Genomic DNA, 24786 nt, shown 5'->3' on the forward strand with positions numbered 1-24786 from the left:
ATCTATTGTCAATGTTGCAGCAGTTTGGACACATTTTTCCACTTTATTCAGGCATAATTGACATATAATAAACTGTGCACATTTAAAGTGTACAATTAAAGTCGTGACGTATGTATACCATATGTGAAAACATCACTGCAGTCTAAATAATGCACATTTCTATCACTCCTCTCCATAGTTTCTTCTTACTTCTTTATATTTCATTTCCCCTCAATCCCCCTGTCCGTGTACCCACTGGTCTGCTTTCTGTTAGTATAGATTAGTTTATATTTTCTAGAATTCTTTTATAAATGGAATCATATAGTGAGTTCTTTTGTTGTGTCACTTATTTTAGCATAATCATTTTGTGATCATGTTGTTGGTATTATTATTTTTTCAGATAACAGTTTAAAAAATTTTGTTATTGTTTAAAACACTTTATTGATTATGCCATGACAGTTGTCCCAATTTTTGCCCCTTTGCCCCCCTCCACGCAGCATCCCCCACTCCCTCAGGCAAATCGCCCACCGTTGTTTATGTCCGTGGGTCATGTGTATAAGTTCTTTGGCTACTCCATTTCCTATACTGTACTTTACATCCCCATGACTATTCTATAACTATCTATTTGTACGTCTTACTCCCCTCACTTCTTCACCTGTTTCCCCACATGCTCTTCCATTTGGCAACCATCAAAACACTCCATATCTATGCTTCTTTCTCTGTTATTCTTATATGCTTTGTTTTTTTGATTCAATTATTGATAGATGTTCATTTATTGCCATTTCATTATTCATAGTTTTGACCTCCTTTTTCTTAAATAAATCCCTTTAACATTTCGTATAATAATGGCTTGGTGATGATGAACTCCTTTAGTTTTTTCTTGTCTGGGAAGCTCTTTATCTGCCCTTATTTCTGAATGATAGCTTTGCTGGGTAGAGCGATCTTGGCTGTAGGTCCCTGCTTTTCATGACTTTGACTATTTATTGCCAGTCCCTTCTAGCCTGCAAAGTTTCTTTTGAGAAATCAGCTGACAGTCTTATGGGAACTCCCTGTAGGTAATTAACTTTTTTCTTTTGCTGCTTTTAAAATTCTCTCTTTAACCTTTACATTTTAATTATGATGTCTTGGAGTGGGCCTCTTTGCATCAATCTTATTTGGTACTCTGTGGTTCCTGAGCTTGTATGTCTATTTCCTTCACCAAATTAGGGACATTTTCTTTCATTATTTTTTCAAAATAGGTTTTCAATTTCTTACTCTCTCTTCTTCTGGCATCCCTATGATGTGACTGTTGGGCCTCTTGAAGTTGTCCCAGAGGCTGCTATACTATCCTCATTTTTTTGGACCCTATTTTCTTCTTGTTCTAACTAGTTTTTTTTGTTTTTGTTTATTTTTGTTCCTTATATTCCAAATCATTGATTTGATTCTTGGCTTCATCCACAGTTGTTTCCCTGTAAATTGTTCTTTATTTTGATTAGTGTATCCTTCATTTCTTACTGGATCTTATTTGTAGAGTTCAGTTTTCTAGGCGAGTGTAAAATACAGCAGGTCCTCAAGTTACTGATTTCCTTCAACATTATTTCATTGTTTTAATGTTGATGAGATACTTTAGGAACTTAGTGCTTGTTTTTATGGTAAGATTGGTTTTATTATACATTATTTTGCTTAAAGTTGTAAAATATCGATGATGTTAATTGAAGACTTACCCTTCGATTAATCGGACATTAGTTTTATAGCACTTAATATAATTAAATGTAAAATGTAGAGTTAATATAAGTAACTCTTGAAATTTATTCTTATAAAATAGAGCATATAAGAATTTTCTTTGAAAAATTCCCTAAGTTATCCATAGGTACAGTGTTTAGACCTAACATCTCTCCCTAATTTCAACACACTTGTCCTTTTTTCATGTAGCATTAGAAGAAATTAGTGTTTATTTGCTTGCCCCAATGAAGTGGTTAGCTTGCATTGAGGGGCTACATCTAATAAAAAATGTTATTTGAAAATACTAGAATTTCATTCAGCTTGATGCACAAGGCATGTAGGAACTGATGTAAATTGAGGGAACAGCAGATTGATAGCTCATGCTCGTTCTGGGTCATAAGAATACATTTTGAGAGGAATGGTGGGTGGAATGGCCTACATCACTTAAATTATTTTTTTTATTTGCTGTGTATAAATAGATGCATTCTCATAAATTAAATGCATATATGATGTGACTGCATTATAATTTAATTATGGTAACAGCTGAAGCAGAATGCAAGTTGAGGTGATATACATATTAAGAGGAGGGTGGCTGACAGGAATGTTTGTTAAGTCAGTGTCCATGGGCCCTTTTTAGTTTACCATTAGAGATTAGTAAGGATAAGTGGCCATCAGCACCCATTCAGTGCTTCTTCCCTTTCTTTTCCTGCTCTACCTGGTTTGTCTGTTTTCTTATTGTTTTGCTTGTTTTGTTTAGTCTTTTTATGCCTCCAATTCCTTCATGTTTTCTCATTTCTTCAGTAGTATACCTGTTTTTCCTTTAGAATGCTACCAAAAGCCATAAATATAATCAGTGATACAATTATATTTTGTAGTTTTGTTGTGTATATAAGATAAAACGACAAAGTTATTTTCAAAATGGTATACTTTGGTGAACTTTTTATCAACATTACAAATAACTTCTGCATAAAATATTTAAAAAACCTTTAGTTGTCTAACTTGTCAAAAATGCATTGTTTGATTTTCATACTTGGCTAAGTATTAAAAAATGTAGTGCTCTTTCACTACCCTGAGTAATGAAGATCTGATGAGACAGTATACCATAGAAGAAAGTTTACTCAACTTAGTGTCACAGGTTTTGGGCACCAGCCCAGCCCTTTTATTAGTCCATTTTGTAATTGTGGGCAAGTCACATTTCTCATCTATAAAATGTGGGGCATGATTTGTTGATCTGAAAAATTATAAAGATCTCCCTGTGGGGCAGAGGAAGTAAATTTGTAAAAGAACTTGTTTTTAAAAGTATTTTTATCTTATTTATTATATAAGTTGTCCCCAAAAGTTAATGGCTTTACTAGAAATGATGTAATAATCATTTTGAATTTTGTATATCTCATCTGTTGCAGGATGCTTTAATCTGGATCCCAATAGAGTTTTGGATGTCATTTTAGAAGTGTTTGAATGCAGGCCGGAACATGATGACTTCTTTATATCTTTATTAGAATCTTACATGAGTATGTGTGAACCGCAAACACTGTGTCATATTCTTGGGTTCAAATTCAAGTTTTACCAGGTAAAAAACAAATGCATGTGTGTATATCTATATCTATCTATAGGTTAATTTCATGATCTTATATGTATAATTTTATTTGTAAATGATTGGTTTCAGCTCAACCATTCTAGCAGAGGAGATAGATAAATGGATAGCTAATGATGAGCTGTAATAAGTACTGTATTGGTAATATGAATAATGTGATGTGAAAGCCTAGAGGAAAGCATAATAAATTTTTTTTCCTTGGGATAGTTGGAATCAGGGAAGACTTTATAGATGTAAACTTTAAAAAACCTGGACCTTAAAGAAGGGTGAGTGCTTGTTTGTTGAGAGTTGTCTGTACAGAACTAAGAAATAGTATGAGAGTGAAGCTGTGACAGTATGAATATATATAAGAGATTGAAGAAATGATATATAGTCAGATGTGGCTATTTTGTAAGATGTGGGGTAAAGAAGGGGCAGGAAGTGGAATTGGAAAGGTAGGTGCACTTTTTATTGCCAAGTGCTTTGAATACTGTGTTGAGTTAGAATTTTATTGTGTAGACAATGAACATTGAATAATTTTCACTCAGACCACTACAGTACTTAAGTAGTAAGTCTTTGCCTCCAATTATTTCTCTTTGAATTCATCTTTCATGTTATTTCTCCTGTTATATTCTAAAAGAGATCTAATTGAGTGCTCAAAAACCTTTGCCTACAGGATGAAATTCAAACTTCTAAACATGTCAGAAAAGGCTATTCACAATGTAGCCCCATTCTTTCTTTTCTGCCTCAACTTTAGTGTTTTTTGCCCTCAAATCTGATATTCTAGTCATATGAAATTACTAGCTATTTCCTGAACTTAGGTATAGGCATTGGAATGTATACGAGGTCTCTCCAGAAAAAAATCCAGCCATCGTTACTATAATGAGAACAGTTGCATGACCATTGATGTAACCTGGCAGCCAAGGGAAGTGGACTGGAATGGGCATGCATGAGCAGTGATGACTTCACTATATGAGTCAGTGGGGGCAGTAGCCATCCTGTAGAGTGAGGATAAGTATTGTGTGGCCGTGGCATTCAAATTGAGTGAGTAGAGTAACAGATCTGCATCAAATTTTGCATTAAGCTTGAACATTCCTCTGAGGAAACTATTTGGATGATTCAGAAGGCCACAGCTGTGGGCAACTGGTGATTGGCAGCTTTATTATGACAATGTGCTTGCTCATGCATCACGTCTTGTGCAGTTTTTTTCTGAAACAAAAAATCACTCAGGTGACTCAGCCTCCCTACAGCCCAGATTTGGTGCCCCGTCTGGCTTTCCCCAAAAGTAAAATCATCTTTGAAAGGGAAGAGATTTCAGACCATTGATGAGATTCAGGAAAATAAGATGGGGCTACTGTGGCTATTGGGAGAGCTGTGTGAGGTCCCAAGGTGCCTACTTTGAAGGGGACTGAGGCCTCATTGTCTTGTGTACAGTGTTTCTTGTGTCTTGTATCTTCAATAAATGTCTCTATTTTTTATATTACATGGCTGGATACCTTCTGGATAGACTTTTGTTTACATGCAGTTCCTTATAACTAGAAAACTATTCTTACACAACCCTCTCTCACCTGTCTTTTCTTAATCTTACGAACTCCTATTTATTCTGTAAAATCAAGTGCTACTTGCTCTATAAAGCCTTGGCTGATACTTCACCCATGCAGAATTCATCACTTCTTGATCTATATTTTTGTAAAACTTGACACAGACTAACACCAGGTTATATTGCAATAAACTATTGCAATATAACTATTGCAAAGGAAATAGTCTATTTCCTTTGCCAGATTGTGAGCCATTTAGGGCAGGGTCTATGTTTTAATAATTTCTCTGGATTAAGTTACTACTTAGTCTATAGTAGGTGCTCACCAGTTGTAAATAAGTGGTCTATCTCTTGATAGCATGGAAGATTTTAATGTAATAAGGCCTCCGTTAGCCTTTTGGTATAGCTTTCTTGATTTGTCTGCTTGCTTGGGTTACTCAACTAATCAAGAAATTCTCATTCATTGAGTGTTTATGATATGCTGTTGTTTTGGCAGGCACTCTGAATTCTCTGGTAGAGAATGTTTATTTCTGTCCTCTAGAGCTCAATCAAGTTCAGGATAGATAGTAAGATGATTTCTTTTAAGGATTCTCAAATGATACACCACCTACTGCCTCTGGTTGTCTTTTATTTTTCACAATCTGGGATGCTCTAGAATAGAAATCAGATCAGAACTTGAAAGCATGTAGCTTTTTTATATCAAACAAGATACATGGTAGGTTTTTGAGGCAAGAGTATTTCACCTTTGTTCAAAAATTAGTGATGGCAGCTATTCCAGTTCCTACCAGAAGCCAGGGAGTCCATTTTTAGTATAGGGAAGGAGAAGTTCAAGTATTTCATCACATTTTAAGAGTAACCATCATAGATTTGGCTTTGAGAACATGAAGCCAACTGCTAAAGTGACAAGGTAATTGAAATTTAACTTGGGCATGATTAATTAGAATATAGGTTAGGGCTTTGGAGACTATAGGTTTGCATAGAACACTTGAGTAATGATGACTTACTGTATAACATCAAGTATTGTTGAATATGAGTTTTAGAATTAAAATGTTTATATGAAAATATTCCTCATAATGGTAATACTTTTTGAGCTGAATTAAAATTTCCCTGGGTGTTGACAGTGTTGGAATAATCCTTTTTTGAATAGATATTGGACCTTTTTATAATACAGGGTCCAGCAGAAGTAAGGCCTGCTTGAGTGTGGTTGGTAGGGTAATAATATGGGTATAATAATTTACAGTTTTAATTTGAACATTTCACCTAAAATGTCATATGGTATTCTTGATTGTGATATTGTTATATTACAGAATTACATGCTTGTGATTTTGTAATAAAAAACAGGTGTTATTTGTTCTGGACCCTGTATAAGAAGTACCCAATCAGGAAACATTTGATTTAGAAATAACCTAGTGTTGGAAAGAGTAACCATCATACTGCTTTTTGTAACACCATTGCCTTGTTTTTATTACCTGAGCTATCTGGTTGTAAGAATCTGTAGTCTTAAGGACCACTAAGGCCAGAGGAGGAAATGTCCGAGAATTTTAGGTAATTTGTGGTCTGGGAGGTAAAGTAAGGAAAGCCACTTAAATCAGGAACTGCTTAGAGAACGTAACCCTGGGAATTGGCTCCTAGGCATGTATGGTCACCCTGTATGCTAGTTCCTTGCTTTACTCCATATTCCCCTCTTTCCATCACTGTTTGATAATGTTCACTCCTTCCTGCAACCCGTATTTTCACCAGTTGGGACTTATTTGGGTTAATAGGCCACTCTTCCCTCTCCTCACCTTAATGCTGGGACTTCTAGGTAAAGCTCATTATTTGCCTAGAAGTCAGTGAGAGTGATTTTATTCTAGTTTCAACCTGTGATCAGCTATCCTGGATGCTTTGACTTGGAAGGGTGGTAAGGGATGTAAGCAGTTTTAGAGCATATGTTCATTTTGGAAAATCGGGCAGGCATAGCTGCTTGATTCCCTTAACAGGGATTGTTGTGGTAGAGGATTTAGGGACAGTATGAGGGGCAGCACAAAGGACAGGCAGAGTGGAATACTAGAAAGTGTGAGGGTATCAAAAGACACGCTTTGTTGGAGGTGTCTTGCCATAGGAAAGAGGAAGGAGATGATGACTCCCACCATCATTGCTCCTTGATTTGTGGAGTCAAAATACAATAGTAGTAGTAACAGTGGTAGCATGATTAGGTGCTGATATAAACCAAATTGATTCATTTAAGAAATATTGATTGAGTGCCTTTTACATGCTAGGTGCTGGGGCTACATCTGGAAACAAATAGAAAATCTTGTCCTTATGAAGCTAAACTAACATTCTAAGTAAATTATATGGTATGTTAGAAGTTGATCAGTGAGATGGAGCAAAAAATAATACAGAGCAGATAGGGAAGATTGGGAGTGCTAGAGTGGCAGGTTGCAATTTTAAATAGAATAGTAAGAGTAGACCTCATTGAAAAGATGAGATTTAAACATACAAATGAAGGATGTGACGAAGTAAACTACAGATATCTGGAGAAGAATCTTCAGGCAAAGAGAACAGCTAAAGCAAAGCAAAAGAAAAGCCTTAAGGTGTAAGCATGCTGATGTATTGAAGAGGAGCGAGGAGGCCAGTGTGGCTGGATCAGAGTGATTGAATGGGAGAGCGACAGGAGAGGAGGTCAAAGACGAGAGACTAGATCACACAGAGCTAGTGCAAAGTTTTTGACTCTGATGCTTGGTGAGGCCTGTGGATGGTTCCTGAGTAGGAGGAATATGTTCCTGAGTAGGAGAGTGATGTGATGTGGCTTAATTTTTTCATTTTGTTTCTTTGTACTTTTTCACTTTATTATACACATTTTAAAACATATATGAAAGACTATATAATATAACATATACCTATAACCCCATCACTTAGAAGTAAGTTTATTAGCGTGGTGGTATACTTTTTTGGAAATATTAAATTATATTACAGATATCATGAATGTTTATTCCTCAGTATATTAGTTTGTACCTTTTTAAAGTATGGACATTTTTCTACTTAACCATGATACCAATTTCATACCTAACTAGATTACTATCATATAATAAACATAGACCATATTCATATTTCCCAAATTGCCCCCCTCCAATGCATTTTACAACTCGTTTGGTCAAATGATCTGATCAAACACGACATATTGTGTTTGATTGTTAGAATTACTTAATTTAGAATAGTATGTCCCCTTTCTTTAATGGCATCAACTTGTTCAATCCCCATAGAACACTCCACCCTTTGAATTTATCTAATTGCTTTTTCGTGGTTGGTTTAATATGTTCTTTGTTTCCTGTTTTCTTATGTACCTGGAATTGGGCCCAAAGGCTTGATTTGACTATGTTTGAGTAAAATATTTAAAAGCAAAAATACTAAGTGGGTTGTGCATTATGTTTTATATTATATAACATCCAATATCTTTCTGATTTTTAATGTTCCAGTAAGTTGATGACAGTCCTTTTACTCCATTATACAATGATACTTCCTCCCTTGTCAATAGCAAGTTATCTGCAGGTTGATACTTTGTCACCATGCGAACACCCTTTTTTTCCCATCAGTCTTACATTAAGTGGTTTAGAATGCATGGATGATCCTTTCCTGAGTCAATTATTTAAGGTTTCAAATTCTTGATTTACTAACTTTATCATGTCTTCTACATTTATTAGGTGTCATTCTTCTTATGAAGAAGATTTGTCCCTTATCAACTTGGTTGTTTGGTTACTCTGAAATATATTCCTACTGGAAAGACAGGACAAGTGCTTTAATATTTTCTGTATTAGTTACTAGCTGTTAAAGTGAGGAGTTTCTTTTGTAGCCATTTGTAGTGGTGACATGAGTGGTATGTGTGTGAGAGATGAGAGACAAAAAGAGATAATGTGTATTTGTATTTTGACAGGTTTAAAGAATCAATATGGTTATGGTAGCAGTAGAAGTTGATGAGGTTCTGAATATATTTTGAAGGCAGAGCCAACAGTATTTAGGTATATTAAATACAGAATATGAGAGAATACAGTTAAAGACTTTTTTTTTTGGATTGAGCAGGTACAAAGACGGTGTTATCATCAACTGAGATAGGGCAAATTTCAGGTGAAATGGATCTAGAGTATTGTCGGTAGGATTAAGTTTTGGACATGTTAAATTTGAGATGTCTGTTAGATATCCTAGTGGAGATGGTTCGTAAATTACTGAATGTATGGATCTGGTGTTCCAGAGAAAGGACTGTGCTAGAATAGAAACATAGGTGTCAAAAGTGTGGAGATGATATTTAAAGTTGTAATACTGGATGAAATCATCAGGGGTTGGCTATAGGGAGATAAGAGGAGATCCAAGGGCTCATTCTTATGGCATTTGAATATTAAAGGGCCTGGGAGGATGGGAGGAACATATGAGGTTAGAGGAAAACAAAGAGAATATGGAATTTTTGGAGCTAAATGGAAGAAGGAATGCTCAAGTCTGTTTTTTAACAGGCCTCTGATAGCTCATTTAAGATGAGGACTGAAAATCATTGGATTTATCAACAGTAAGGTCAAAGCTAGCTATTTTGGTAGAGTTGGAGTAGTGTTCAGAGAGAATGGGGAAAGTGAAATTGGAGACAGTGAGAATAGGCAACTCTATAAAGGAGTAACTGCAGAGACACAGACAAATGGGGTGGTAGCAGGTACAGCAAATGAGCGGCAGAGATTTTGTTTAAGATGGGAAAGAGAAACACATTTGTATGTTAATTGGAATGATTGAGTAAAAAAGAGGAAAGCTGGTGATGTAGGAGAGAGGAAAGAATTGCTGGAGTAGTGTTCTTTTTTAAATATGTTTTATTGATTATGCTATTACAATTGTACCATTTCCCCCCCTTCATTACCCTCCACCCTGCACATCCGCTCCCCCCATTTCCCCCCTTTAGTTCATGTCCATGTGTCTCAAGTTCTTTAGATTCTATATTTCCCATACTATTCTTGCCCTCCCCACTGTCTATTTTCTACCTATTGTCTATGCTACTTAGTCTCTGTACCTTCTCCCCCCTTCTCCTCCTCCCACTCCCCTGTTGCTAACCCTCTGTGTGATCTCCATTTCTATGGTTCCACTCCTGATCTAGCTGTCTGCTTAGTTTGCTTTTGTTTTAGGTGTGGTTGTTAATAACTGTGAGTTTGCTGTCCTTTCACTGTTCATATTTTTTATCTTCTTTTTCTTAGATAAGTCCCTTTAACATTTCATATAATAAGGGCTTGGTGATGATGAACTCCTTTAACCTGACCTTATCTGAGAAGCACTTTATCTGCCCTTCCATTCTAAATGATAACTTTGCTGGTTAGAGTAATCTTGGATGTAGGTCCTTGCCTTTCATGACTTGGAATACTTCTTTCCAGCCCCTTCTTGCCTATAAGGTCTCTTCTGAGAAATCTGCTGACAGTCTGATTGGAACTTCTTTGTAGGTAGTTGACTGTCCCCTTATCTCTTGCTGCTTCTAGGATTCTCTCCTTCATTTTCATCTTGGCTAATGTAATGATGATGTGCCTTGGTGTGTTCCTTCTTGGGTCCAACTTCTTTGGGACTCTCTGAGCTTCCTGGACTTCCTGGAAGTCTATTGCCTTTGCCAAGTTGGGGAAGTTCTCCTTTATTATTTGTTCAAATAAGTTTTCCACTCATGGCTGTTTCTCTTCCCCTTCTGGTACCCCTATAATTCGGAGGTGGGAATGTTTAAAGATGTCCTGGAGGTTCCTGACCCTCTCCACATTTTTAAAAATTCTTGTTTCTTCGTTGTTTTCTGGTTGGTTGTTTTTTTTTCTTCTTTCTGGTTGAATCTATTGAAGTGAGTCCCAGTTTCCTTCCCATCACTATTGGCTCCCTGTGCATTTTCCTTCATTTCACTTAGTGAAGCCTTCATTTTTTCATCTAATTTGTGACTAAAATCAACCAGTTCTGTGAGCATCCTGATCACCAGTGTTTTGAACTGTGCATCTGATAGGTTAGCTATCTCTTGGTTGCTTAGAAGTATTGGCTCTGGGACTTTGAGCTGTTTGTCTTCTTGAGCCATAATGTTTTGGTCTGTTGGAATCTGTTACATGTGACGTACAGAGCCTTAGGTGTTCACCAGGGCGGGGCGACCCAGTCCCTGGGTTGTGATGCTATATGTGGGGGTGGGGTCAGAGAGGGGCAATGGCATTTTTTTCTTCTCTCTCTCGGATTTTGGGCCCTTCTGGTGCTAATTCCTAGATGTGTGGGCTTGTGCACTCTCCAGAACCCTATGGGTCTCTCCAGCGAACTCTTTGTGAGCCTGAGAGCCTCTCCCGGCACCTCGACCCCTGAAAGTTTTTCCAGTTGGTGCTTTTAGGCTTTATTTTCTAGCACTGGGGCCCTGGGTTGCACCGTCTATCTCACTGCTCTCTCCTTTGCCTGGTTTATCTGCATGCAAATGTGTGACAGCGTCAGCCAGCCACCTTGCGCCCTCACTGGGTCTGCCCGTTGCCCCCTTGAACCTGGGATCTGCCAGCTGCTGCCTGCACACCTGGGTCGGTCCGGCCACTTTTTCCTGAGCAACCCCTCTCTGCCAGCCGCTGTCTCCGCCCCTCTTACTGTCTAGATAAATGGTTCGTTGTTGTTGGACTTCGGTACAGTTTAATTTTCTCTCTGTTTTGGTTGCATTCTGGTTTTTAAATATTTGTTGTTCATAAACTTGTTTGTGCGAGGAGGTACAGTGTTTCCATGCACGTCTCCATCTTGGCTGGATGGAGTAGTGTTCTTGAGTAGGAAAGAGAATGGAGTTAATGGTGTAAGGGAATGGACTGACTTTAAATAGGAGCACAGAGAATTCATCCATAGTAGCAGATGGAAAGGCAGTATATGTTGGTATAGTTGTTGATAGGTGGGTAGATATGATAGTGATAGTTTATAAAAGTTCTATTGATTGCTCTAGTTTTCTCATTGAAATAGAAAGCAAGGCCATCAGCAGAGAAAATGAGAGAGGAGGTTTTGGAGATTAGGAGAGAAGATAGGAAATAGTTGTGTAAGACAGTGAGAGAGTGAATAGACAATGGAAATGGAGTATGATTTGCCATCAACATTAAGGACCCACTTGAGGGTAGATATGTGAAATTGGCATTTTGTAGGGGTTGTAGGTATTGGTGATACTAAGTTTAGGATATTGAGGGAATGGCTAAGATAGGTAGGGGGAGAAGATTTGGGGAAGAGAAAGTCAAGGAACAAAGAGACCAGCAAGCTGGAACTATCACTTAGATGTATATGAAAATCTCCTAAAATTAGGAGAGGAATAGAGTCAGGGAGAGCTACAGTGAATCAGAGGGGCAGTGCTAAATGAAGGGCAGTGATGTTGGGGTCCATAGATGGCAACAAGAGGACACCATGAAAATGGGAGAGTAGAGAACTCTGGAGGTCTGTCCCTCCAGAAAAGTAACCAAGGAGCTGGCAAAAACTATTAAATCAACTTTTACAGGACTCTGGAATTTAATAAAAAACTTAAAACAACCAAGGAAAGCCTTGGTGAAGAAAGAGCTACTGCTTTGGGATAAGAGCCGTGTCACATTTTAAATTGCCTGTGTACTCTGTATCACACTCAGATACATGGTTGACCGTGAAGATAGAGGCCCACACTCCTAGTGAAGATCGCTAATGCCAGAGGATGCAAAGAATTGTTTTCAGAGAACTATGGGTTTTGGCTTATCTGGCTGTTCCATAAAGGATTGGGGCAGTGACCTGTCTTTTATTTTGCTTGACTGGGAACATCCCCAGAGCTGGGGTGGCTCTTGCCCAAAGCATTTTGGCTTTAACAACTATTGGCTTTAACAGCCTGGAGCAACAAACAACAGTTGGACACGTGATAGGGGGACTGATAACTTGGGAAGGAAGAAGTTGAATAAGAAGCTATGTGACAGGGTGAGGGGGCGGTGGGGCAGAGGAGGGGACTAATGGCTTTGAAAAAGCAGGTGAATATACCAGGTAATGGGGGGAAAGGCCATGTACATGCCTAGAACTGTATGCATGCTCAGAAAAGGGCTGAGAAGACCCTGGGCTGTTTTCCTCTGACTGGCCTTCAGGCTCTGTAACAAGCAGGAAGTGAGGACTAAGGCAGAGTTATAAATGGCCTTGCCAAGTGTTGAGGAGTGCCCTAACACACAGCCAATGCTCAAATAGTGACAGGTTATTTTTTTTCCATTTTCTCTCTTTCTTTTTTTTGGTGGGTGGGGGCTTCTGGAGTTTAAGAAACCTTAAAGCACTAGCTGACTACTAAGTTAACAGACTGCAGATTCAGTGGCCACACGTGACAGTAATATAGGCTTTAGAAAATGAGTTTAGAAAAGTCACTAATCAAGCAAACAACAATTACCCCCAGTAAGCAGCATCAGTAAACCCCGGAGCAGCTGTAGAATCTGATTTTCCAAATTGCTGCATAATACTCATATGTCCAGTTTCCACCCAGAAATAATGAGGTTTGTAAACAAACAAAATATGGCTTACTCACAAGAAAAAATAAGAGAAACTGTCCCTGAGGAAGCCCAAGCAATGGACTTACTAAATGAATAATTTAAATCAACTGTCCTAAATATGCTTGTGATCTGTAGGAAACCATGGGAAGAACTAAAGGAAACCAGAAAAGTATGATCTCATCAGATAGAATATCAATAAAGAAATAATTACAAAAAAGGAACCAAACAAATTCTGGACTAAAAAATACAATAGCTAGGACTTCCACCAAGATGGAGGCATAGGTGGAAACTGTGCCTTTTCCCACAACCAAGTTTGAATACAACAAAGGTTTGGAGAACAAAGACACAGCCAAAGAACAGAAAATTGAATTATACGGAAGTCCGACAAAAACTAACTGTTCAACCAGGATGGTAAGAGGGGCGGAGCCAGCAGCGGAGCAGGGTCAGGCAGAAAAGATCCCCAGACCTAGGCACGCAAGTGGCCTGGACCCAGTCAGGGTGTGGGGCAGACTGACCGTGGTTGCACATTCGCGCACAGTGAGACGGACCACACAGGCCCCAGGGGGCGAACCCAGTGGAGGGCTAACGGCGGTGGCGCATTCGCATGCAGTGGGACGAAACTCGAGGGCCCAGGTGATGGTGGCAGCTGCGGCACCGGCCACCTGTGGAGGCCGAGGCGGGAGGCGGCAGATGGGACAACATTGTTCATCTTTGACCCCGCCCCCACCTACAGCATCACAACCCAGCGACTGAGTTTCCCTGCTCTGGTGAACACCTAGGGCTCCGATCCTGCTACGTAACAGGCACCAACAGCCCAAAAGATTGCGCAAGAAGAACTCAAAGTCCCAGAGCTCTAAGTCCCAATAACTCTAAGCGACCGAGAAATTGCCAGCCTCTCAGAAGTACAGTTCAAGACACTTTATCACGATGCTCACAGAACTGGTCGATTATAGTCACAAATTAGAGGAACATATGAAGGCTAAACTAACTGAAATGAAGGGAGATGTCTAGGAAACAAATAGTGATGGAAAGGAAACTGGGACTCAAATCAATGGAATGGACCAGAAGGAAGAACGAAACATCCAACCAGAAAGGAATGAACAAATGAGAATTCAAAAAAATGAGGAGAGGCTTAGGAACCTCCAGGACATCTTTAGACGTTCCAAAATCCGGATTATAGAGGTACCAGAAGGGGAAAAGAAACAGCCACGAGTGGAACACTTATTTGAACAAATAATAAAGGAGAACTTCCCCAGTCTGGCAAAGGAAATAGACTTCCAGGAAATCCAGGAAACTCAGTCCCAAAGAAGCTGGACCCAAGAAGGAACACATCAAGGCACATCATAATTACACTAGCCAAGATTAAAATGAAGGAGAGAATCCTAGAGGCAGCAAGAGATAAGGGGACAGTCACCTACAAAGGAGTGCCCATCAGACTGTCAGCGGATTTCTCAAAAGAGACCTTCCAGGCAAGAAGGGGCTGGAAAGAAGTATTCCAAGTCATGAAATCCAAAGACCTACAGCGAAGATTGCTTTATCCAGCAAAACTTTCATTTAGAATGGAAGGACAGATAAAGTGCTTCTCAGATAAGGTCAAGTTCAAGGAGTTCATCATCACCAAGCCCTTATTATATGAAATGCTAAAGGGACTTATCTAAGAAAAAGAAGATGAAAGATGTTAACAGTGAAAGGACAGCAAACTCACGGTTATCAACAATCACACCTAAAACAAAAGCAAACCAAGAGGACAGCTAGATCAGGAGTGGAACCATAGAAATGGAGATCACATAGAGGGTTAGCAACAGGGGAGTGGGAGGAGGAGAAGTGGGGATAAGGTACAGAAAATAGCATAGACAGTAGGTAGAAAATAGGGGGGAGGGCAAGAATAGTGGGGGAAATATAGAATCTAAAGAACTTGAGACACGTGGTTATAAACTAAGGGGGTGAATGGTGGGGGAGGGAGTGTGCGGGTGGAGGGGAATGAAGGGGGGAATAGAACAACTGTAATGGTATAGTCAATAAAATATATTTTAAAAAAATACAATAGCTAAAATGAAATATTCACTGGAGGAGTGCGAGAGCAAATTTGAGAAGGCTGAAGAAACAGTCAGCCAACTTGATAAGTCATTTGAGGTTATCCATTCTAAGGATCAGAAAGAGGGCAAAAATGAAGAAAACTGAACAGAGCCTATGAGACCTACAGGACACCATCAAGTGTACCAGTATGTACATTATGGAGTCCCAGAGGCAGGGGAGAGATGAAGGGATGGAAAGCATACTTGAAAAAATAATGGTTGAAACTTTCTGTAAGATATGAAGCTGCACATCAAAGAAACTCCACAAACACCCAGCAGGAAAAACTCAAAAGATATTTCACAGAGACACAGTACAATCAAATTGTTGAAAGCCAGAGACAAAGAGAATCTTGAAAGCAGTAAAACAGAAGTGACTCGTTATGTACAAGAGATCCTCAAGAAGATTTACAGCTGATTTCTCTTGGGAAGGCAGTGTGATGAAAACTATTAACCGGTAATTCTGAATTGAGCAAGACTGTCTTTCACAAATGAGAGATTATGATAGTCCAAGTTAAAACAGGAGCTGGGGGAGTTCATCACTAGTAGAGCTGCCCTCCAAGATATGCTAAAAGGAGACTATAAAATAACTTGAAGCCATATGAGGAAATAAAGAACACTAATTAAGATACCTATAGGAAAACATAAAACTCACTATGGTTATTATTATTATTATTTTCGGATTGTAGCTCCTTTTTTCATATGTGGTTTAAAAGAGAAAAGAATAAAAATATAAATCTAAATTGGCACACAATGTGTAACATTACAAAAGAGGGAGGGATAAAGATGTATAGGCGCAGAGTTTTTGTATACTACTGAAACTGTCAATATTAATTAAAACTAGGTTATTATAACTTTAAAGTGATCATTGTATTAGTATCTAAGGTAACCACTAAGAAAATAACTAGACAGTAAACAGAAAAAGGCACAGGAGAAGGAAATCAAAATGGTAAACTACTAAAAAAGTTGAACACAAATGAAGACAGTAATAGAGGAAATGAGAAACAAACATAAGACACATAGAAGACTTAGCAAAATGGCAGAAGTCCTTTCTTGTCAGTAAATTTAAGTGTAAATGGATTAAACTTTAATTAAAAGGCACAGTTCAGCAGAATGTATAAGAAAAGCAAGATCCAACTATATGCTATCTTTAAGAGACTCACTGTAGATCCAACAATACAAACATGTCCAAAGTAAAAGTATGGAAATACATATCGCATACAAATAGTATCCAGGAGAGGGCTGGGACTATTCTAATATCAGACAAAATAGACTGTAAGATATTTTTCTAACAACAGACAACAAAGAAATACACTGATAAAAGTGTCAACCCACCAAGAAGGTACAGCATTTATAAGCACATGTGCACCAAACAGAGCCTTAGAACATTAACAGAGTTGAAGGGAGAAATCAGCTTTACTAAATAATTGTTGGACATTTCCATACCCCACTCTCATTAATAGAACGGTGAGACAGAAGATCAATAAGCAAATAGAGCACTTAAACAACATTATAAACTGACTGGACTTAGACATATATATAGAGAACTCCATCCAATAATAATAGATTACAAGTTCTTTTCAAGTGCACATGGAACATTATTGAGGTTAGACCGTGTTATAGACCACAAAACAAATCTCGGTGAATTTGGAACATTGAAATTATACAAACTAAATTCTTTGACCACAGTGGAATGAAAGTAGATAGCAGCAATTGTGAGGGATAGTGAGTGACAGGAAATTAAAAGCTGGGTGGGCTTTAGAGAGAGGGTGGAGGGAGAATAATCTGAAAACTACTATAAAAAGTAAAGATGACTCATACCTTACCTCTGCCCCTAATAGTATCAGGGGCCTGGGGAAAACAGCCACCACTTGTCTGGGTTGCAGTAGGTGTGGTATTTCTAGGGAGTGCTAAGCTACCTTTAAGCATGAAGTTGGAGGGAACAGTTAGAGGAGAGGTAGGGGGTTTTGCTGAGAATGGATCATAAATTTCAGAGGATTCTGTGGAAAATTTTTTAAGAATGCAGAAAGGTGAGGTAGTACAGAACAGGGATTGTGTGGAGCAGTATGAGGATCAGTGTGTGGGAGTTTACGTTTGGGCTGGTAGTTGGGGCTTCTGGTGGTGATTCGTTTAAACAGATGTGGAAATGTTGAAAGTACTCCTGGTGGATTCAAGTCAGGTAGTTAGCTTTTGTGGGTTTGCCCTAAAACACTGGTTTTCTTTTGTTTTTATGGGATAATGTGTTGCTACAGATAACCCTTTATAAACATTTAAAATGGAACTGTTAAGTTGAAAACTTACCTGCCCTAAAACTTACAGTGAAATGGTGCCTTCTTTATATTACATGTATTAGTTTGATTAGCTTCACATGTTATGTGCAGAATACCTATCAACAATTGGAGGGGGAGCCTTACTTACATCTCATTTTCAGTGTTGAGTAGAAGCAGAACATAATATATAGTCACTGTTTGCTTTTTATTTGCATTCGGTCATTTAGTAGTAACCAGGTGTTCTTACTTCATTCTTCTTTTCATCTGACCCCAAGTAGTGTAAAAATTAAGGAAAAAGTCTTTTTGATAGCATTCAAAGATCCTTCTGTTTCCTTGTAGGGTCCCAGTGGACTGGCCTGGAATTGGAAATTATCTATCTATCTATCATCTACTATTGATTTATCCATGTGTAATATGTGTAGACACCTATTTTGAAGGGGAACACACATTCTTAGTGCAAAATCCAAAAAATAAAAGAATAAGGAGTATGTATAAAGCAGACACAGATGGTTCTGCATTTGCAAGTTTGTCAGTCTTGTCTATCTGTGTTTCTACCTAGAACTATTTGAGAAAAGCAAGTTAAGAAAACACATATAAAGAAATTCAAACTAAATATTATGCAGTATAAAATCTTTCTATTATGTTTAAGTTTTAGATTTATTCAAATATTAGCATGCATTGTAAAATGTGTCCATTTTCAAAATTCCTTTCTTCGTGATCACCAGAAGATGTTTCAGTATGAAAAGGAATGTTGACATAATTATCTTCATCCTGAATTCAGATGTTATGTATGCTCAGGAAGAGCAATGATTATTGTTGAGCAAGAGTCATTTAATCTAATTTTTCTTAAACTATTGGTAGATAAAGAATATGGTTTTGGTTGTACTTTATTCACTAAATAGAAACTTTTCTTTTGTTTTTCAAGGAACCAAATGGAGAGACTCCTTCCTCTTTATACAGAGTTGCAGCAGTGCTTCTACAAGTAAATCTTATTGATTTAGATGATCTCTATGTACATGTAAGTCAAGTGGGCTGCTAGGAATCTTTGGTTGTCTGTCCCAGGAGTGGGGGAGAGGAGTAGTCAGCTATCTAGCACTCTAAGGTTGGTCATAGACTTTCAGGTCTTAATTTTGAAGCCCAAATGCCTTATTCCTTTTTGTTTATAAAGTGAATGACTCTAATTCTTTTACAAATTATGGAAATAAAATACCTTTTGTCACCCTTACAGAGTTCAAGGTTGGATATGAAATTAAAGTTCTTAATTATTATCCAGGCAGATCTTGTAGGGGGAGGGGCCAAGTTCTAACCGATGTGGTTTTAGACTTCTCTATTATACACAAATTATAGGAAATATGGGATTACCTAGATACTTTTTTCTTTCTCTCCACAGTGTTAATTTTTGGCATTCAGGAAGAATGGGGAAGTCTTTGCATATTTTTTAAAATGGCTTTTCTTGTGCTTTTACGGAGTAATAAATGACTAGTATTATACTTTTATTGCTGAATCCAGATATAGAACAGTATGTATGCTGTTGTGATTGATGATCTTTAAGGTAGCAATAGATTAGCCTGTTAGTTTGAAAAAATGAGTATAGAACTTTTAGTATAGAACTTTGTAGTATAGAACTTTCTCTTTTATGAGGTTGTGCATTAGGATATCTATGAAGTTAAAACAAACCTGTCTAAAGCTGACATCATCTTCACTGCCTTTGAGATCACTTTCTAACTTCCTTGCTTATCATCATATACTGTGGTTACAGAGGTGAATAAAACTTGATCTCTACCTTGGAAGGAGTCATAATCTACTGGGAGAGAAAACATTTAGCTTTATATAATAGGAACTATATTGGAGGTATTCACATAGTGCATGTGCGAGGGGTCCTCAGACTAGATAGTGATCTTTCCTTTCTTGGGGCATTCAAACTAGTGATGTTGAACTGGGAGTTTGATGATCAGTAGGCGCTGGCCATGCTTAAAAGGTGGGAAGCGTCATAGGTAGAATTAACTGGATATAAAGGCAGGAGGTTTGAAAGGGCTTCATTATCACCAGGAAGCTCAGAGTAGTTGGAACCTAGGGTGGTATGTAGGGGTGATGAGGATGGAAAAGTAGGTTGGGACTAAACGGTGAAGGGCCTTAAGTGCCATGGTAAGGAGGTTGGATTTTTTTCTTGTTGGGAGTAGAGAGCCATTCAAGATTTAAAGGAGAGGAATGAAGTACAAACTGAGAATGTGGAAAATTGGTCAGAAAAAAAGGAGAATTTGAAGACATGGGTATGAGATTATAGTGCAGGCTGGCAGGATAAATGGAAAATACAAAAATGATGATTGATTTATTACTGGTATATTTGAATTTAACAATAAATGAAGGCAGACTAAGTGTTCCTGTTGAGGTGACAAAGATGTCCACACAGGATTAAAAACCAGTCTATTGATTACATGAGACTTCTAAAGGACAGAAAAGTTTGAAAGTAAAAGGATGGGAAAACTGTAGTAGGGAAATTATTATTGTTAGACAAAATAGACTTTGTGGTCTGTTTTGGTTATAATAATGAAGTTGTGTTCACTGGGAAGATGTGATAGTTATAAGTTTTATACAACTAAAAATATTGTCAAATACACAAAACTAGAAATTGAGAGAACTATAAAGAAATTTACAGTTCACCCATTATAATGGGAGATTTTAGAGACAATTACAGTAGTCTAGGTAAAAGATGAGGACCTATGGCAGATACGTAAAGCAGTAAAAATGGGTTTGATTGCCAGTGGGGAGCATAAAGAATGGGAGAAAGTCTTGCTTACCTCCTTGCACCAGTTTGTAGTGACTTTTCTTCCACCTCCCCATTATTTGACTAATGGGATGAAGTCTATAATATGTAGTTCAATATTTCACTATAGTTTTGTTTGTTGTTTCCTGATTGTTTACTTTGCTTTGAACTTAGCAACTGAAGTAGAGTATGCATTTCTAGAGGCAGGAACATTTCTTTTATAACTCACTATAGTACCTCACTGAAATTCCTAAGGAATGGTTCTTTGGCTATATTTTTCTTAGTGTGAGTTATTTTTTGAAATGTCTATATTAACCCTGTTCCTCTCATACAAGATAGCTGTACTTGACATAATTCTTTTTCATAATGGCGGGTCGACAGTACACATGTTACTTTCTCTTTTGTAATAAACTAGAAACTAGTTTTATGAGATGTCAAGTTCATAATTTTTCTACTTGAGCTTTTTCGTTTAGAGAAATCAACTTTACCTCTTTATGTTATTTAGTAGCTCAGCCATTTCAAATTGGGTCCATGTGCAGTACTTTATTTAATTTGGGGTTTGGCCTTTAAAGGGGAAGTGTATAATATTTTTAATGGGACATGAACACATTTTCTTGGGTAAACTAAAAAGTTCAATGGTAAACATCATTGTGGTAGTATTATATTAATTTAGGACTTCTAACAGACAGGAGACATGAAACTCAAACTAATTCCAAGTTTTAAAGGGTATACAAAATTTAGGGACTTAACTGTGTCAGATTTTAAGAACATAATGGAGAGACTTATTTAGATGGGAAATCATGGTCATGAATAGGCTAGACTTATGTACAGTTTTATCAATTGATAGTAGACAGTATTTGCTTTTTATATATGCAAACAGTATTAGATATTTTATGAAATTTTAATGAACCATTTTTAGCTTCTTCCAGCTGATAATTGCATTATGGATGAACATAAACGAGAAATTGTGGAAGCTAAGCAAATTGTTAGAAAACTTACGATGGTTGTATTGTCTTCTGAAAAAATTGATGACCGAGAGAAAGACAAGGAAAAAGAAGACGAGAAAGTAGAAAGGGTATGTAGTTCTTTCTAGTAAAATTAACAATGTTTTCTAGATTTATAATTATGAAATTTAACTTGTAATAATCAACTTAAAGAAGAATAATTTCTTAATTTTGATTTTGGTGAAACGTGGTTTTCAGAATACTAACTTGCAGAGGTGGTTTTGCTTTTAATTTGATTGGTACCTTCCCAAGAGAGCCTGTCATATTTTTTAATATAAATTTCAAAATGTCTCTAAGTAAATCACAAATGTGTTGACTATATTTGTGCTATGTGTATTAATGTCTCTCAAGTCCTAAAGGGATTCTCAAAGATGAATGAATTCTGGTTCCCTGTGGCCCAATAAAACATTAAGTACAACTCAATATAATACTAAGCCTGTAAACTGTCACACTGCCTCTGCTACATGTAAAAGAAAATCCTGTTGGTTTTTTTTAATAGCTAGAAACTTGATTATACTTGGAGGAGTATACCATTGCATTTCCCATGAATGGCAGCTGTTGGTGACATGCGTTGTTGTGTGTGTTTAGCTCTCTTTTTTCAATGAAAAAATAATAAGATGTATTGATGTTCATATGCTGAGTATTTTTTGCTGTAATTGTTTCTTTTTAGCCACCTGACAACCAAAAACTTGGTTTGTTGGAAGCCTTATTAAAAATTGGTGATTGGCAGCATGCACAGAACATTATGGATCAGATGCCTCCATACTATGCTGCTTCACATAAGCTAATAGCTCTTGCTATTTGCAAGCTCATTCACATAACTGTTGAGCCTCTGTACAGAAGGTATGTTAATGTATGCTTTACTAATTATTGAGGTAGAAATAGTTTAGGACTACATCAAAGTCTGCATATTTACCTTGTCTCCTCAAACCATGCATATATTTTACTATGTTTTATCAGAAGATAAGAACTATTCAGAGTGTATCAGTCTGATATGTGTTAATCAGTGATTTGTCTCCTGATGTCTAGACCAGGTATTGGAGAATGTATGTTGCAGTGTAGTCTAAAAACTATAGGTTAGACTTCTAGGTTGGATTTTCTACTTTGAGAGTGAAGACTCCATTCTTCTGTTTTTGACTTTCCCCTTCTCTTTGGGGGGAAGAAAATTCCTGAGGCTTTTACTTAGTGTAATTTTCTTCTGTGTCCGGTTGAGTGACTCTGAGTGAGGACCTTGCTACTCTTCTTGCCTTACCTCTCCCAGAAAAGAAGCTGCTCTTCTGGAAATTGCTAGTGAAAACCTCTTTCATTATCCCTAGTTACAGTGTTGACCGGTCTTCTAGCTCAGCCTACTTTCAGGATACTTAAGTATTGGCAGCAGCTCTGGCTTCAGTACCACACAGATCAGAGCCTGCCTCAGATGCCTCAGCCTTGTGATTCACTCATAGCTGCTGGCTGCTTTCTTCCAATGCCACTTTGGTTGTGGACTATGAAGGCTTCTCAGAGAGTGACCCCTGTGACTCTACACTGGGACACCTGCTAGCAGGTGAAAACTCTGGGTATGCAGTCCTTTTTAGTGTGAAACCCTCTTTCATTATACTGCTCACCTTCCCTTCCACCAAACTACCTCATGCTCAGTCTAGGTAGTGGAACCCAAATGGAGAAATGTTTATTGAGTTGAATCAGTGTTGTTATATTCATATATTTTGGTTTCATCCCCAGCATCTCTGAGGTCCATTCCTTGTTTCCCATTCCTATATCCAGTTTCCTGATTCTGGCTGAGCATAACTAAAAACAAATTCATATGATGTAGGTTAAATGTTACTTATAATCTGCATTTCTCTGATTTCTTTTTCTTATGCAGTTAATTTGAAATATTTTCTGTGCTCTGATGTTTTTCAAGTGAATATTCTTTTTTTCTACTAGTTAAATTAGCTGGTATAATAAAGTTAGGCACAATCAAAATATAGAAAGCAAATATGAACAAGAAAAGTTTTACTTTTAATGTGATTGTGTTAAGTTAAAATGGGGTATTATATATTATATATGTACATTTTGCTGCTTTTTATAGGGTTGGCGTTCCTAAGGGTGCTAAAGGCTCACCTGTTAATGCTTTGCAAAATAAGAGAGCACCAAAACAAGCAGAGAGCTTTGAAGATTTGAGGAGAGATGTCTTCAATATGTTCTGTTACCTTGGTCCTCACCTTTCTCACGATCCCATTTTATTTGCAAAAGTGGTGCGCATAGGCAAATCATTTATGAAGGAGGTTAGTAAGATTTTTGTCTTCCAAGTAGAAAATACAATTTTGGAATGAGTTTGTGTTATGTATATCTCTAGAAATAAAACAAAAACTGAACTCTAGTTTAAGAAAAAGTTATACTGAGTAAAGTTTGGGGAATGTCCATATATATTTATATAATGGACATGTGTGTGCGCGCATGAGGTCTGACCAGAAAAAGTCCAGCAGCCATTGTTAATATGACAAGAATGGTTTGTGCGACATTGATGTAACCTGGTGGCCAAGGAGAATATATTGGAATGTGCATTTATAAACAATGATGACTTCACTGTACTAGTCGAGGGGCAGACTCTGTTGAGTGAGCTTATGCACTGTGTGGCTTTTGCATTCAAAATGACTCAGCAAGTAGAGCAATGAATCTGCATCAGATTTTGCGTTGAGCTTGAATATTCTTCCATGGAAACTATCTCGATGATTTAGAAGGCTTTCAGGGATGATGCAATGAGAGCAGCGCAAATAAAAGTGTGACGCAAACGCTTCAGAGATGGTCGAGAATTTGTTGAAAGTGATCCTCATTCTGGAAGGCCTGCAACAAGCAGAACACCTGAGAATGTTGAACGTGTATGGGCTGCAATCAACAAAGATTGGTGACTGATAGTGTGAGAACCAGAAGCTGATCTGGGGATTCCCAGAACTACTATGTCCAAGATTTCGATACAGGATCTTGGCATGAAATGTGTAGTGCCAAAATTTATTTGTGGCTTTTGCTACCAGTGCAGAAGGAACATTATGCTGCAGTTGCTAATGATTGATTCAAACCACTACCAGTGGACCAGATTTCCTCAAAGGTCATAATTAGAGATGAATTGTGAGTTGAAGACCATGATCTGGAAACAAAGGCCCAGTCTTCCCAATGGAAGTCGCCTGGTCCTCAACACCTGAAGATGTAACAAAGTTGCAGCAAAATCAAGACCATGTTAACTATGTTTTTTGATTAAGAAGGTACTGTCCATCACAAGTACGCCCTTCCAGGCCAATTAATAAGGAGTATTACCTCAGTGTTCTTTGTTGGGTGAGAGATGCAATACGGTGAAAATGGCCGTAGCTGTGGGCAACTGGTCATTGGAGGCTTCATTATGACAATGCTCCTGCTCACGCATCACGTCTCATGCAGAGTTTTTTGTTGAACTATCAAATTA

General features: G+C 37.7%; 1 protein-coding gene across 1 annotated transcript in view; it reads left to right on the forward strand.

The window, feature by feature from the left end:
- Window positions 1-23668, forward strand: part of LOC118977970 (THO complex subunit 2-like) — a 72716-nt gene extending 49048 nt beyond the window's left edge. Inside the window, exons 8-12 of the mRNA XM_037033113.1 lie at window positions 3084-3250; window positions 18508-18600; window positions 21266-21421; window positions 22021-22193; window positions 23419-23668. Of these exons, the coding sequence (XP_036889008.1) occupies window positions 3084-3250; window positions 18508-18600; window positions 21266-21421; window positions 22021-22193; window positions 23419-23662 (833 nt within the window). The 3' untranslated portion in view covers window positions 23663-23668. The remainder of the gene's footprint in view (window positions 1-3083; window positions 3251-18507; window positions 18601-21265; window positions 21422-22020; window positions 22194-23418) is intronic.
- The last annotated feature ends 1118 nt before the right edge of the window (window positions 23669-24786 follow it).

The sequence above is a fragment of the Sturnira hondurensis genome, unplaced genomic scaffold, assembly GCF_014824575.4.
Source record: "Sturnira hondurensis isolate 20B ecotype Veracruz unplaced genomic scaffold, ASM1482457v3 Scaffold0021596, whole genome shotgun sequence".
NCBI lineage: Eukaryota > Metazoa > Chordata > Mammalia > Chiroptera > Phyllostomidae > Sturnira > Sturnira hondurensis.